This window comes from Oryza glaberrima, chromosome 1, assembly GCF_000147395.1.
Source record: "Oryza glaberrima chromosome 1, OglaRS2, whole genome shotgun sequence".
Classification (NCBI taxonomy): Eukaryota; Viridiplantae; Streptophyta; class Magnoliopsida; order Poales; family Poaceae; genus Oryza; species Oryza glaberrima.
This window is the reverse complement of record NC_068326.1, coordinates 9,413,322-9,426,636: the sequence shown is the minus strand read 5'-3', so window position 1 is coordinate 9,426,636 and position 13,315 is coordinate 9,413,322. Positions and strand designations below refer to the sequence as shown.

The following is a 13,315-nucleotide window of genomic DNA, read 5'->3' as shown; positions in this document are numbered from 1 at the left end:
GTCATATTAGTATTATATTAACATATGTTTATAAGTGAGCAAAAAATAGGGGTAAAAATAAAAGATTTGAAGATTTTAACATATATGTCCAATTCATATATCATGTAACCAAACTCATCCAACATATATGCAAATCAGACCATTCTGCAAAATTAGCTTAGGGTGTTACATAAATGGTACTGTCACTATTGGAAAAACAATTTTTGTAGACAAGGTGCATCGATCTTTCTAGGCGGGTAAATATTGTTTTCACCATCCGTCCGCCTGCAAAATGGGGGACGGGGGTCGAGATGGCCATCCGCCTGCGAAGATCAATCTTCCCAGACAATGACATAAGGTGGGGAATAGCTACAAACGAGGGAGAAGTTGCTAGTGCATATATACTGGACGGTAATACTCTGCACACTTATTTATTTAAAACAATACCTGCAATATATAACTAATTCCTTCTATGTGTATGTCATGAAGTATCACTAGTAACCTAAAGGCAGTGTCCTTTGCGGATATTACACATGCGAGTTCCTTAGGGTTAATGGGAGATACATGACCAAAGTAGAGAATGTACGTCTCTCAACTCAACATATAAGTCCTGCGAAGATGGAATGCACATCTAATATACTCATGCTTTCATGCATGCAATTGCTTAGAATCGAACATCGAACTAGTTTTGACGACGAAGCCATTATAAACATACAACGTGACCTCTACCACTTTATCCACCGTGAGTGTTGTCATAAAGATGGACTTTTCTTCGACCCCGAAGGCAGCTTAGCGATGAGCGACGAATACAGGTCCCTTTGGGAGTGGAGCCACGTGCTTGTGTAATTAAGGGAATGACAGTATTGTAAATAACACTTTTGCACTAATTAATGCATCCAATATGTGTATTATATCCTCATTATATGTTTGTTAGCTGCTAGATGTATTTATGTACTAATTAATTAACTAATTGCAATATTACTGATTAAAAATTAGTATTTAAAAAATTTGCGGAAATATTTAAATTTTGGAGTGAATATTTTCCTAGGCGGCCATCCTACTAAAATGAACGCCAAGCTACACATTATCGTAAACGGCATATTGTGGCTATGTCCACATAGAAAGATTCATTTTTGCAGGCGGACTATTTAAGAGGTCCGCCTGTGGAGATGGATCTTCCTAGGCGGACTGGCCGTCCGCTCACGACAATGGGTGATTTTAGCAGGCTTTTACCTACAGGAGGACCGGCCGTCTGCTTGGGAAGACCAATTTTAAATGCCTGCAAAAATGGTTTTCCTAGTAGTACGTATAGTTCAAGAGGTTGAATATCCGGTTTTAAAGTTTCAGGCTGTTAGATGGACTTTCAATCAAAATTTTAGGGGTATTTAAAATTTTTCTAACTAAAAATAATTAAAATGATATGGGTTCATAAGAAAATAGAGAACAATATCAACTTTGTCAGCTAAGTTTCACCACCTTTTTTATAGCAAATGTCATATACTACATTTTTTTTAACGAATCGACGCACCGCCAATTTCATTGAATAATGTTTCATATACTATAATGGTTACCGTGGTTATGAGATGTGGTACACTTTCTTTAGTCGCCAGCCTTCCCTGTCATATTAATTCTCATTTCTACGGCGAGCACAAGATATATCCTACCATAATTTCTGCATACATCTCATAAAAGTACCATGGAAATTTTCTGAAAGCATATATGTGTGCCCTACCAACGGCGTCCCGTTGCATATGCCAATATATCCGGCCATAGTATATAGTCCCAAGAACATGACGCCAAGACGGAACCGGCCGTTCCGTTTTGTTGTTGGCTTAATTTGGTCCAGCCATATGCATATATAGCGTGTGCACACGCACTGTTGCTTTCAATCTGTGCTCCCACATATATTTCTACAGTACTGCATGTAGCTAGCTCGATCAGGGACCATCTTGTTATTACATGCTAAGTGCTACAATAATATTGCTCTTAAATGCCTCTTAAAATTTTCGTTATCGTACGTCAGCCGTTGCATTCAGATCTAGCTGTGACCGGTTGTGGCAAAGGAGGTAGTTTTTAGTTAGTTTAATTTTTTGCTTGAAATGAAAATTTTAGGTTATTAAAACGGAACAGCATGAGCTAACAAAAATATTTTCATTTCAGAAAACTCCTTTCAGGTCTAGTTGATTTCTCCCGACGCCAAATATTTTTAACTAGGAGGAGTAACATTTTGGGATGCAGGAATTTTATTAAGACTTTTTTTTGTAGAAAAGCTCAATCAATTCTGATAAATTTTCTCTAAAATTCTTCTGATTCAAACAAATGTGGCTGAACTTATGAATCAAAATTGCAATTTGGGTTTCCCAGAGTGTACAGTACAACTAACAACTTTGATTCTCTCAAAGAAAGAAAAGAAAAGAGTGTAAAACTTGGAACACAAGCGACCGAATGCTAGCTGAGCAAAGTTAAGCACTGAGATTAATCATTGACAGTACAACAGAGGAGGTTGGGCCCATGAGTGGGACCCACAGAAGATGCCCTGTTTGTCAAACCTGCTTTTTCCCGTGACCCCCTTCCAATAGGAGCCTTGCAAATGGCCCTTCTTTTCTCATCAGGTCCGTTTCTCTAATGAGGATGCCTTTAATTATTGGGGCCTCCGATTAATGGGATCCAAGAAGCAAATGAAAAATCAAACAAATTAGCACCAAGAGAGAGCAAAAAAAAAAAGAAAAAGAAAAAAGGAATGTCCTTTCTTCTCCATGGAGATATTCTCTTGATTCAACTGTTCTTTTGCATATACATGCATCTAGAGCAAGAGAAGGAAGCTCTGAAAGAAATTGTGGTGATAATGAGTGATAGCTAAGTCCATGAATGACTAAAAACCTCCACTTATTAAGAGAATACATTGTCAAAAACAATTAGCAATTGCATGCACAACTGTTTATCATAATTGCAAGGTGACCCCGACAACACACAACCTACTGTAATCTTCATGTACACACATAAACAAATACTATAATTTTATTATCATCAGGTCAGTCTAAAGGTGCAGAAAATCTCCAGAAAAGAACAAGGGAAGCTTCGGAGCATCATGAAAAGGCCGAATTGTACAGATCGTCCGGATTATAAAATGTACAATTCCATATAATAGTTTCTGCGCCTGTTTAATCAGAAGGGTATCCACAATCACATGGGCACCAAGAGGTGCCATTGTATCTTCCAATCATCAAGTCAAGAATCAAACCTTTTTCTTTCAGGCATCCAAGCAAGGATAAGAAATAAAATTGCCTGGGTTAGCCACCTCATCGAGATTATTATACCTCCACTGTTCTGTTTGCAAACCAAGCATCATCTGGAGTTTTCGGCATTATAACCATAAAAAATTTTAACAACAAGCACACTTCTCTCCATAATAATCAGACCAATGCTACTAAACATGTGCCCTGGTGTTATTGGGATTTGCTTCTGAGCGAGAATACGGCCAGTGAGGAAATCATGCTGTTTGTAACTCTGCAAAAGCAATCATCAGCATAGGCCTGGTTCTCACAGCTGATTGCTTAGCATCTTGAGAGGTGCCAGAGATGATCTTCTTGGATTGGAGCTAGATTTGTGATTGGAACTCAGAGGTCCTAAAGAAAAACAACATAGCTGGCTGCTTGAGATAAAGAAAAGGGAAGATTCTTTCTGTCCTGGGATACAAACATTTGTTGCCGCCCCTCGATGATTGATGCAAAGCTTTCTCCAGGTAAGAAGTGATCCACTGACTTTCCTGAAAAATAAAGGTGAAACATGGTATGTACTTTAGCCTGGCACAGCATTTGAAGATAAGAGGTACAGAAGCTTATACTCATGCAGATATACTATAAATCTAAGGATAGATGCAAGCAAACTGGGTTTTAATGAGAATCACAAAAAAAAAAAAAGAGAACTTCACCAACAGTGCGCTTTCCCTGCATGGAATACTCATGACGCAGAGGTTGCTGAGGGAAAAAAAAGCTCATAGTAGCAGCGATGGACTAGCTGCTGCAGGTCGCATTCAATAATCACACGAGAAACAACATCAATCCTTTTCCAAATTATGTAACTTTGACAAAACATCCTTTACTTTTAACTGGCTTGTGCAAAAAGTAACATACCTGATATGTAGAGGAAGGGTGAGCTATCAAGAGTTCCCTCTAACAAAAAGGCTGCGGTAATTAAGTCACAGTAATTAGAATGTAAAGAGACAAGTGGAGGTACAACCCCACCGACGTTTTGTAACGGACAAAGATTCTTAGGGGGATGATAAGACAGGAGCCCACGCACGCACACGCTTAAGAGAACAAAGGGAAGAAGGCTCCCACAACCACCAGCTTTAAAAGAAGGGGCAAATGGGGAGGGAGGCCTGCAAAGAAAAGGAGAAGAGTGCCCTCTAACCTACCTATGCCTTCCTCCAAAATCCTGATATCTTGAGCCACTTGTTGCTGCCACTCTGCCATAAGCTTCCACCCTATCAAGCACCAATATATGAGCCACTATAGACTGTACACTCGCAGCAATCCCACTCTTGAGCACTGAATCACCAAGAGGATTACCTGTGTAGGTGTTGTGTGCTGTGGAAGTTTCTTGGGAGGGCAAGCTGTGCAGATTGCATAGCTTCAGTTTCTGCATTGATTCAATGGGGAGACATTCCTGCTGCTACAAGCAGAAGCTGAGGAAGGGGCTCTGGTCACCTGAGGAGGATGAGAAGCTCATGAACCACATAACCAAGCATGGCCATGGCTGCTGGAGCACCGTTCCAAAACTTGCAGGTGAGCATCAAAATATTCTGCACTTTATTCTTGTCGATTATCCGCTTCGTGTTCTTTCTTCTCAGTCAATTCAAGTCTCCCCTGAAATCTTAGCAATCAAACGAATTGTTGCAGGGCTTCAGAGATGTGGCAAAAGCTGCAGGCTGAGATGGATAAACTACTTGAGGCCTGACCTAAAGAGAGGTGCATTCTCTCAGGAGGAAGAGGACCTCATCGTTGAGCTCCATGCTGTTCTGGGAAACAGGTAAATTTGAACTCAATTGCACTGCTAGAGTTTAGGATTTAATTACCTCATCAAATCGAGCCTCCTCTAATTATGGCCTTTTTTTTCACATCAATGAGCAGGTGGTCTCAAATTGCAACACGGCTGCCTGGAAGAACTGACAATGAGATCAAGAATCTCTGGAATTCATGCATCAAGAAGAAGCTGCGGCAGAAAGGCATTGACCCAAACACCCACAAGCCCCTTGCCGAGGTTGATCAAAGCAAAGCAACTCCCACCATCAGCAATGACAGGACCTCTGAATCCAGCGATGTTGACCCATCTAGTGGCGTTGCTCTTCACAACTTGAGCCATCTTCTGAGCGAGACGGCGCAATCATCAGAGCTGCTGCCAGTGAAGGTAACTAAACCTCGCACACAAGCTCCGGGCTTGGCACGTCTGAAGGTGCCACCAAAGGAACTATTTCTAGACCAGCTTACTTCTGGCCATGAGAACCTCCCTAGCTGCCGTTCATCTGGCCCAATTCCCAATTTCCCGTTCCAGCAGCTGTTGTGCTACAATAATGATTTTAACAGCATGGACGTTGGAAACAGGAATTCACTCTGGTATAACCAGAATGAGTCCAGTAGCAGCACAATTTCCACTGTGATGCCCCCAGTTTCACCATCAACTCTCTCGACATCAACAGGCCTTAATCCATCACCAGACAATGCAAACTCTCGAGGCACTGGCATCCACAATTCCCAATTCTATTGGGACACCAACAATCCTAGCAGCAGTAGCAGTACAGGGAGTAGTGGTAACAACGGGTTGGGATTCGAGCTGCAAAGCACAAGCTCCCTTTTGGAGACCAACATATTCCCATGGTCAGATTTAGCACCAGAAAAGGATAGCCAAGCACAACTAGAGGAAGAACTCAAGTGGCCTGACTTGCTCCATGGAACATTCTCAGAGATGCCAGCGCCCATGCAGAACCTTAGCCAGTCACTGTATGAAGACGTTGTCAAAGCAGAGAGCCAATTCAACATGGAGGGGCTCTGTGCAGCTTGGTCTCAAAACCTGCAGCCACAGCAACATCTTCCAGTAGTACCAGATATGTATGACAAGGATTTGCAAAGGATGTCCTTGTCTTTTGAGAATATCTAGGAACCATGTTCCAGCATGCAGGGAACAGAGCACCAGATGAAAATTGAGAGTTGAAAGCTTAGGAAGCACAATGTTTCTTCAGAGATACGTTTACAGCGTACTCAGTTGTTTGTGGATAAATTATTGTGAGTGTTCACATAGATGCATTCTTTTGGTGAGACATGAATGAACATCAAAGAGCAATTCTTCAGTTGAAAGAAAATGTAGTGCAGTGGGAAAAAAGAGACGAGTTGGGTTTAAGTTGCAGAAAAATGTATAGAAATGTTCCGGAGTTTACCTTGTTTCCTTTGAAAAAATTATTGTCTTCATTTATACAAGCAAGTAGATCGACTTTTTTGTATTCTTGAGTTTCCGCATGCTCCTTTCTTATCAATAAATACAAAGAGGCATGGGAAAACCACATGTGTCGGCAGTACTTAGAAACCATATAAACGGTACCAAAAATTTCAACTGTAACCATGCACAGCGATGCAAATCTGTTCCATGTTGCACTTTTATTCTCCCCTTCTTTCTTTCCACAAGTTCCAGACGAAATAGCTTATGTATTGATGAGGGAAGACCTTTGGCATATTGACTTAGTGGTACTTTTCTTTTCCTTCACCTTTTCTTTTCTTTCTTCACCTTTTGCTAAGGAGAATCTGGAGCTAGCTGATCACGTCCCACTTGAATACAGGCATGGAAAATGACTGCTCGATTTGGTATGGGCCAAACAGGAAAGATCCTGAAGGAAAGTAAAGAAACATGGATTAAAGAAATGAGGAAACAAATTACGTGTCTTACCTACAAGGTAGACGGCAGTGAGTCTAAAGCCTATTTTACAGCTCAATTACTGAGCTAGACATTGTAGAGTGTCATGCATAGTCTAGCTGTCAATCAAGCAACAAGCATAACGATTTCACTTGATACTTTTAAATATGGCAGACATGGGCCTCTTAAGATTAGCTAATCAAGAAAAAAAGAGAAGATAACAGCCCATTCAAAATAAAAGATACGAACTAATGATGATGATTTGACTGACAGAATGGAAGGCCTACCATGGGCCAAGCTAGCATAGATCATTGTCTAATGCCATCTCCAACAAGGTGAAGATATCTCTTCACATACCAATGAGGACATATGATGATATGGAGAGATGAAGATTCTGGAATCAGCAATCCACATGAAAGATACAACCTAAACTTGTGAACCAAGAAGAACAAGAAAGCAAAAACAACTGTTGGAGGCCAAGTCATCCCTCAGGAATCAGGATGTATACATCATATAGATCCATGGATACAAGATAACAGTGTGATTGATGGGTATGATGGAAGTTAAAAGGTATAACAATGTTATAGAGAGTGGTAGAGAGAATGCATGGAGAAAATCTTCCCTAGTGTTGTTTCTAAATAATGTGAAGGCTTACCCTTAAGGGACAACCCTTTAGCCTTTACAAATGCATTAAGTTGGTTTAGTCTACCTAGTAGTAACCAATAGGTTCCCCTTGATTGCAAAAAATAAATAAATAAATAAAATCAGATTATTTCAACATAGTACAACTGTCATTAGCAACTTGACATCCATGGGTTCCCACAAAAACAGCTTTTGATAGAGACTTTCTTCCACGTGGCAATAACAAATGGGAATCGGTCACCTCTACAAATATGTTGACATAAAGTAACCAGACACTAGATTGATAAATGCAATGGGACAAATATTACTGTGTAAGACCAGTCCTGAAAAGCAATTAGAAAAAAGAAGGTTCCATAATCTACACATCAATTTCTAGCTGGTAAAGACAATTTACAGGCTAACAATTTGTCTATGTGCCATGGACATTTGTACTTATGTGGGAATGTTCACTTCAATTGCCAGTTTTGGATGTACCTGCAATGTTTAAAGAAGGAATGTCAAACAAGAACTGGTAAAGATGACCATATGATGTGGCTGCTTGGAGGTACTGTAATATTAGGTGTATCTGCAACTGTACGTTATAGAAATATGTCAGTTAGACACATGCAGAAATGCATGAAAATGAAATAAGTAGATGTGAAATAAGTAGATGTGCACAAAGATAACAATCGTAAACAGGACCTTCTTAGAGCCCATTCAGATTTTTAAAATACCCTAGTGTTAAAGATAATATAAATAATGATCACCTAACATCATAATTAGTGGAGGAAAGATGAATGAAGGGGACAAACGATATAGCAGATTATTAATCAGGTCACAGTGAAGTAGCAACTAGGCTTCAAAGGGATGATTTTGCATAATCAGTGTTATAAATAGGTCATTGCAAACTCAAATAAAAATAACTCCTATGGAAAGGGGAAATTAATAACACAATTCATTTGCAAGCAGATCTAATACCAAATTTGAGGGAACAGTTTTTTACTTTCTAATTTGCTCTTCAGAAAAACAGTTTTCCTTGAGTGTTTTGAAACCCTCTGTTATTAATGAACAATATTAGCTCCCTTGGTGTTTCTTCAAAAAAATAGAAAGATTGATTTTCTAAACATGGTTTGTTGCTAAACAGAAGAGAAAAGATGAGTTCCTGCATACTTGGTTATGTCTGAGTAGTTATTTAAATCCTATCTTTCTTGACATGAGCATGATGATGGCATTACGAAAGCATGAGGGCACAGATTCATGTTACTTGTATGCTAAAACTTAAAATCTGAAGTTCACACTATTCAACAGATGTCACTTCAAACAGAAGCTCACCTGTGTATAGTGGCTGCAAATAGTTCCATGAATTGATAGAGGTCAATGTTGTTTAATATGGATGTTAACATGGCTCAGGGATTTTTGAAAACTTTCCAGAATATAATTCAGATGTTAATAAGGTAAGAATCAATTTCTCATTACATACAGGGTTAGTTCTTCGATCCATGAGGTATTTTTGTTTATTTTTTTAGATTGATGTACTGCGCACGGTTAGGCATCAAGATTCGATAAAAATCACATCTACAAGCGGGTTGAAGCAGAAGGACAATTCTTCGGCAGCTGAACATCGCATTCTACAGTAAATTTGCCAACATTGGAATAACGTAGCAGCACGACCAACAATAATCAACCTAAAGCGGGGTAGTAGCAATAACACTTGGAGTGGCTGTTGGCTTGGCTGTGTAAGTGTAACACACTGTGAAAGAGATACAGGTGAAGAAACAAAAAATCAATCATTCAACCATAGCAAGAGAAAAAAAAAATCAGTGTAGTTCTTCAGAACATCTATGATGTTTTCAGCTTAGATTCTAATTTCTAAGCTACGATACGAAAAAGGGTGAAAAATTATTGCAGTGATTTTAGAGGATTAGCTTGCTGGAGCAGATCATAATGTATCAATATTACACAGAAAGAATTGGAGAAAAAGGACAAAACTAATATATGACAGTTTCTGCCTAGTTGTCTGTCCTAATACCCTGAACATGCTAGCAATATCAATATTTTCTCCATCAATATTCCGGCAGTAGAACTGAATACGAGCATAAACCCAAGCTAAGCTCAGAGCGAAAACCTCGCGCAAGCGGGAAAATTGAGAACTGAAGAAGAGATACCTAGCTAAATGGCTCACACGAACGGGCACTATGGAATCCACCAACCGAGCAGACGAGAAGCCGCCATCGCCTCGGCCCTCGGCGGGGTCACGCCAACAGTCGCCGCTCGAACAAAAGAACACTCACCGAGAAGGGGACCGGGAAGCAGTGGGGAACGGGAGGAGGAGGAGGAGGAGGAGAGCACTCACCGAGAGCGAGAAGTGGGCCCGCCGCCCGCGCCGGCCGCCGGAATGTGGGGAAAGGGGAGGGGAGCGCGGCGGCGATCGGCAGCAGCTCCGGCCATGGCTGCGTCGCTTTCGGTCAGGCGGCGGCGGCGGACGCAAGCCGGCGACACACTACATGGGCCCCGGGCTGTCACGAGATTTCGGCCCATCATATACTGTCGGACCGGTTTCTTGCAGGCGCTCGCTGGTTTGCTCCCTGACGGACCGGGCCGTTTGGTTTCTTCTTCTGTTTCTTATCAGCAGGTTGGTTCGAATAAGTCTATTACTCGTTCCTCATTCTTACTCGTGATGGAATTACCCTCCTCAACCACAAAACCGGGTATAATGTTTCCCCTATCTTTAAAAATCTATGTAAATTTTACTCCTTTGTTGATTTAAGAAGCGCTTTTTTTACTAACATAGCATGTTAACCGCGGTTTACTCGTTGAGTTGAGACTCACATGTCACCAATATCCTCCTTATCTCATCTTGTTCCTCGCCTCCTCTCTCTTCTTTTCTCTCTTCCATGTAAGGTGAAATATTTCTACAATTATTAAGGAACTGTACTAGTTTATGCAAAATTCGATAATGTTCCAAATGGCAAAGAGAACAGAGCTGAGGAAGTATAATATCTTCGTGCAAACCCTCTAAAGTAGTAAAATTGGATGTTATATATACTTTTCCCTGCGATAGGTAGGTACTCCCTCCTCTCATTTTTATCATGAGATCTTCCTCAAATAATCATCATCTAACAAGTATCTTTTTATTTATTTATGTAAAGAATAAATGTGCATCATTAGTGGCGGACCTAAGATTTTTATCCATGATGTTTTCACAGTGGTTCTTAAGAGAGGCAAATCAAACACTACATGCATAGTTGCATACAAATATAGTCTGCATACAAACAGTCTTAACTAGATGATGCTCCGCGCTTTTAGAAATATAGAAGGAGTCATGTAAGAAATCTCTTTAAAAAAAACTTGCATGCTAACTTGAGATGATCGGACTTCTAATTGCAGCTCATGGTTTTCTAGAAAAATATATATCCAAGCAAATTTTTACAGTAAAACTATTATAAAGATTGAAGATATTTTTACCAGTATTTTGGTACATTATCCATGTACGTGTCGGGTTCGGGTTTTAAGTTCGTTCACTTTTGAAAATACAGGAGTAGTGTATAAGAAATCTCTTTAAAAAATTAACTTGCATGCTAACTTGAGATGATTGAACTCCTAACCACAACACATGATTTTCTAAAAAAAATATATCCAAACGAATTCTCACAGTGAATATCACCTATGACTAAACCTTATAGCAATAATAAAATTAGGAAAAAGTACACCGAAGGTCCCTCAACTTGTCATCGAGTTACAAAATCGTCCTCGAACCACACAACCAGATACAACGTATCCCTCAACTTACAAAACCAGTGAAAAGTAGGTCCCTCGGTGGTTTTAACTCCGGTTTTATCTGACGTGGCAGCTGACTCAGCGTCCCACGTGTCAGCCTCTTCTTCACCCCTCTCCACCTCTCTTCCTCTCTCCTCTTCTTTTCTCGCTAGCAGAACAGCCGGTGGGTGGGGAGGTCCGGGAGGAGGCCGGTGGGGGAGGCGGGAGTCCGGCGGCGATTCGGAGACGGCCGGCGAGCGAGCGCGGCGGCGGGCCCGCGCAGATGGATTTGGGCGGCTGCATCAGCTTCGCAGGGGGCAGCCTTCATCGCCCTCTTGGCGCGGGCGGGCCGAGGGGGGAACCGCGCGCCTTCTTCGCCCACTTGGCCGACGCCGCCGCCGACGACGACGCGGGCTTCTTAGCGGCGGCGGAGGGGCGCGGGATCCTCTTCCTCTTGGCGCCGACGACGCCCTTGGCGGCCGGGCTGCGGGCGGCGAAGCAGAGACGGGCGAGCGCTGCGGACGAGTTCGCCGTTAAGTGAGGGAGGCTGCCGAGGAGAAGAAGGCGACGGCGGCCAGGTCCAAGGCCAAGACGGCCGCCAAGGCCAAGCTGAGCAAAGCTCCGGCTGCGACCGCGAGCAAGACGAGCATGGAGCCAAGCCGCTCGCGCCTCCCTCTCATCCACTTCTCGCTGCTCGCGTCGCTGTGTTCCGCGCGGTGGCGAGACGACAGCCGCGGCTTCCTCTGGTGCCCCGCCTCGCGCCCCCCTCGGCGTGGCCCGCTTGCCATCGTAGTCTACGCTCATGACGAGACGGCCATGTCGCCGGAGCAGGAGGTAGAGCTAGCTACGTATATGTTTAGTGATGCTGCTTGGAGTTTTCAACTTTCCTGAATTGATGTTGTTATGGTCTGGTTGCAGGATTGGGAGATCAATGGCATAGACACATCAGGTTTGGATGCTCAGGTTGCTGAGGGTAAGCTCCTAGCCTGCTGTATTTGTTGTCTTGTGCTATGTTCAGCATACAGTGCTAATCTAGTGCAAATCGCCACGCCGCGGACGCCCCGCCCCGCGCTGGTGCTCACGCCGGTCACCGCCGACGAGGTGCGCGCCTACGTCGTCTGCTGCCGCAACCACGGCCTCACTGTCCGCGCGCGCAGCGGCGGGCACAACTACGAGGGCCTCTCGTACCGCTCGCTCCGGTCGTCCGGCGACGGCGAGGAGGCAGCACGTTTCGCCGTCGTCGACGTCGCCGCGCTCTGGGTGGTGCGGCTGGACGCGGCGAGGGGAGTGGCATGCACCAAGGCGAGGGCCACGCGCGCCGTCCGCAGCGTCGTCGCCGCCGGACTCCCGCCTCCCCCACCGATCTCCTCCCCACCCGGTGGCTGTGCTGCAGTGACAGAAAAGAAGAGAGAGGAAGAGAGGTGGAGAGGGGGAAGAAGAGGCTGACACGTTGGACCCACGCCGAGTCAGCTGCCACACCAGATAAAACCGGAGTCAAAACCGCCGAGGGACCTACTTTGTACTGGTTTTCTAAGTTGAGGGGTGCGTTGTATCCGGTTTTGCGGTTTGAGGACGATTTTATAACTCGATGACAGGTTGAGGGACCTTCGGTGTACTTTTTCCATAAAATTAAAATAGCCTTCACCCGTTACAATGCACAGGCATTTTTTTCTAGTTACTAACATTTTTCAAGTTATTTTAGGTATGCCAGTGCATATCTAGCACCACCCCTAGGTCTACCACTGTGCATCATTGAATGTGTTGTATACAACTAATTAAGATTAATTTTTATTTGTGCAATGACATGAAATATTTAAAACATTAGCAATCCACGGGACATGAGCAATATTTTGATGTCTTTAATCTTGATGTTATTTGCTTAGAGGATGATAAAACTGCGATGGAAAGGTACCAAACAAGGATACGAAATGCATATTTGTTTTTTGCCGACCAAATAGGTATGTGGCCCATTTCTAGCTTCTATCACTACTTCAGAAGAACCATGGCCATAACCATAACACGCCTGGCCTGTTAGGTCACTAAAAAGAAATTTCAA

The 13,315-nt window shown here is 42.8% G+C and overlaps 3 protein-coding genes and 1 long non-coding RNA gene across 6 annotated transcripts; 2 read left to right on the top strand and 2 right to left on the bottom strand.

Moving 5' to 3' along the window:
• Window positions 1–2,839: 2,839 nt before the first annotated feature.
• On the bottom strand, window positions 2,840–4,688 carry LOC127785046 (uncharacterized). 3 transcript variants are annotated; one of them, XR_008019652.1, is made up of 4 exons: window positions 4,551–4,688; window positions 4,397–4,465; window positions 3,911–4,163; window positions 2,840–3,745 (listed from the first exon to the last, which is right to left on the bottom strand). XR_008019652.1 is itself a non-coding variant. In XM_052312472.1 (4 exons), exons 1-4 carry the CDS (start codon window positions 4,624–4,626, stop codon window positions 3,606–3,608), a joined length of 336 nt encoding a protein of 111 aa, XP_052168432.1. In that variant the 5' UTR covers window positions 4,627–4,688; the 3' UTR covers window positions 2,845–3,605. The 3 variants fall into 3 exon arrangements, 1 of the variants encoding a protein (XP_052168432.1); XR_008019653.1 differs by having other exon boundaries at window positions 2,841–3,999; window positions 4,113–4,163; XM_052312472.1 differs by having other exon boundaries at window positions 2,845–3,745; window positions 4,113–4,163.
• Window positions 4,632–6,532, top strand: LOC127785036 (transcription factor MYB61-like). Its single transcript, XM_052312460.1, has 3 exons — window positions 4,632–4,766; window positions 4,881–5,010; window positions 5,112–6,532. Exons 1-3 carry the CDS (start codon window positions 4,634–4,636, stop codon window positions 6,133–6,135), a joined length of 1,287 nt encoding a protein of 428 aa, XP_052168420.1. The 5' UTR covers window positions 4,632–4,633; the 3' UTR covers window positions 6,136–6,532.
• On the bottom strand, window positions 6,304–9,998 carry LOC127785064 (uncharacterized). Its single transcript, XR_008019655.1, has 3 exons — window positions 9,857–9,998; window positions 7,999–8,095; window positions 6,304–6,856 (listed from the first exon to the last, which is right to left on the bottom strand). It is a non-coding gene; the product is annotated as an uncharacterized LOC127785064 (long non-coding RNA).
• A 1,446-nt stretch (window positions 9,999–11,444) lies between these two features.
• On the top strand, window positions 11,445–12,931 carry LOC127772663 (berberine bridge enzyme-like 17). Its single transcript, XM_052298620.1, has 2 exons — window positions 11,445–12,093; window positions 12,178–12,931. Exons 1-2 carry the CDS (start codon window positions 11,908–11,910, stop codon window positions 12,703–12,705), a joined length of 714 nt encoding a protein of 237 aa, XP_052154580.1. The 5' UTR covers window positions 11,445–11,907; the 3' UTR covers window positions 12,706–12,931.
• Window positions 12,932–13,315: the final 384 nt, after the last annotated feature.

What these genes read in the sequence shown, in the direction of transcription:
- LOC127785046 (XM_052312472.1), bottom strand. Translation starts at nt 4,626, where the DNA reads ATGCAGAAACTGAAGCTATGCAATCTGCACAGCTTGCCCTCCCAAGAA. An exon ending in GATTTTGGAGGAAGGCATAG is followed by an intron (nt 4,164 to 4,396) that starts GTAGGTTAGAGG and finishes TAATTACCGCAG; the next exon opens with CCTTTTTGTTAGAGGGAACT. An exon ending in ACCCTTCCTCTACATATCAG is followed by an intron (nt 3,746 to 4,112) that starts GTATGTTACTTT and finishes TTTATTTTTCAG; the next exon opens with GAAAGTCAGTGGATCACTTC.
- LOC127785036 (XM_052312460.1), top strand. Translation starts at nt 4,634, where the DNA reads ATGGGGAGACATTCCTGCTGCTACAAGCAGAAGCTGAGGAAGGGGCTC. An exon ending in CACCGTTCCAAAACTTGCAG is followed by an intron (nt 4,767 to 4,880) that starts GTGAGCATCAAA and finishes GAATTGTTGCAG; the next exon opens with GGCTTCAGAGATGTGGCAAA. An exon ending in CATGCTGTTCTGGGAAACAG is followed by an intron (nt 5,011 to 5,111) that starts GTAAATTTGAAC and finishes ATCAATGAGCAG; the next exon opens with GTGGTCTCAAATTGCAACAC.
- LOC127772663 (XM_052298620.1), top strand. Translation starts at nt 11,908, where the DNA reads ATGGAGCCAAGCCGCTCGCGCCTCCCTCTCATCCACTTCTCGCTGCTC. An exon ending in CCATGTCGCCGGAGCAGGAG is followed by an intron (nt 12,094 to 12,177) that starts GTAGAGCTAGCT and finishes GTCTGGTTGCAG; the next exon opens with GATTGGGAGATCAATGGCAT.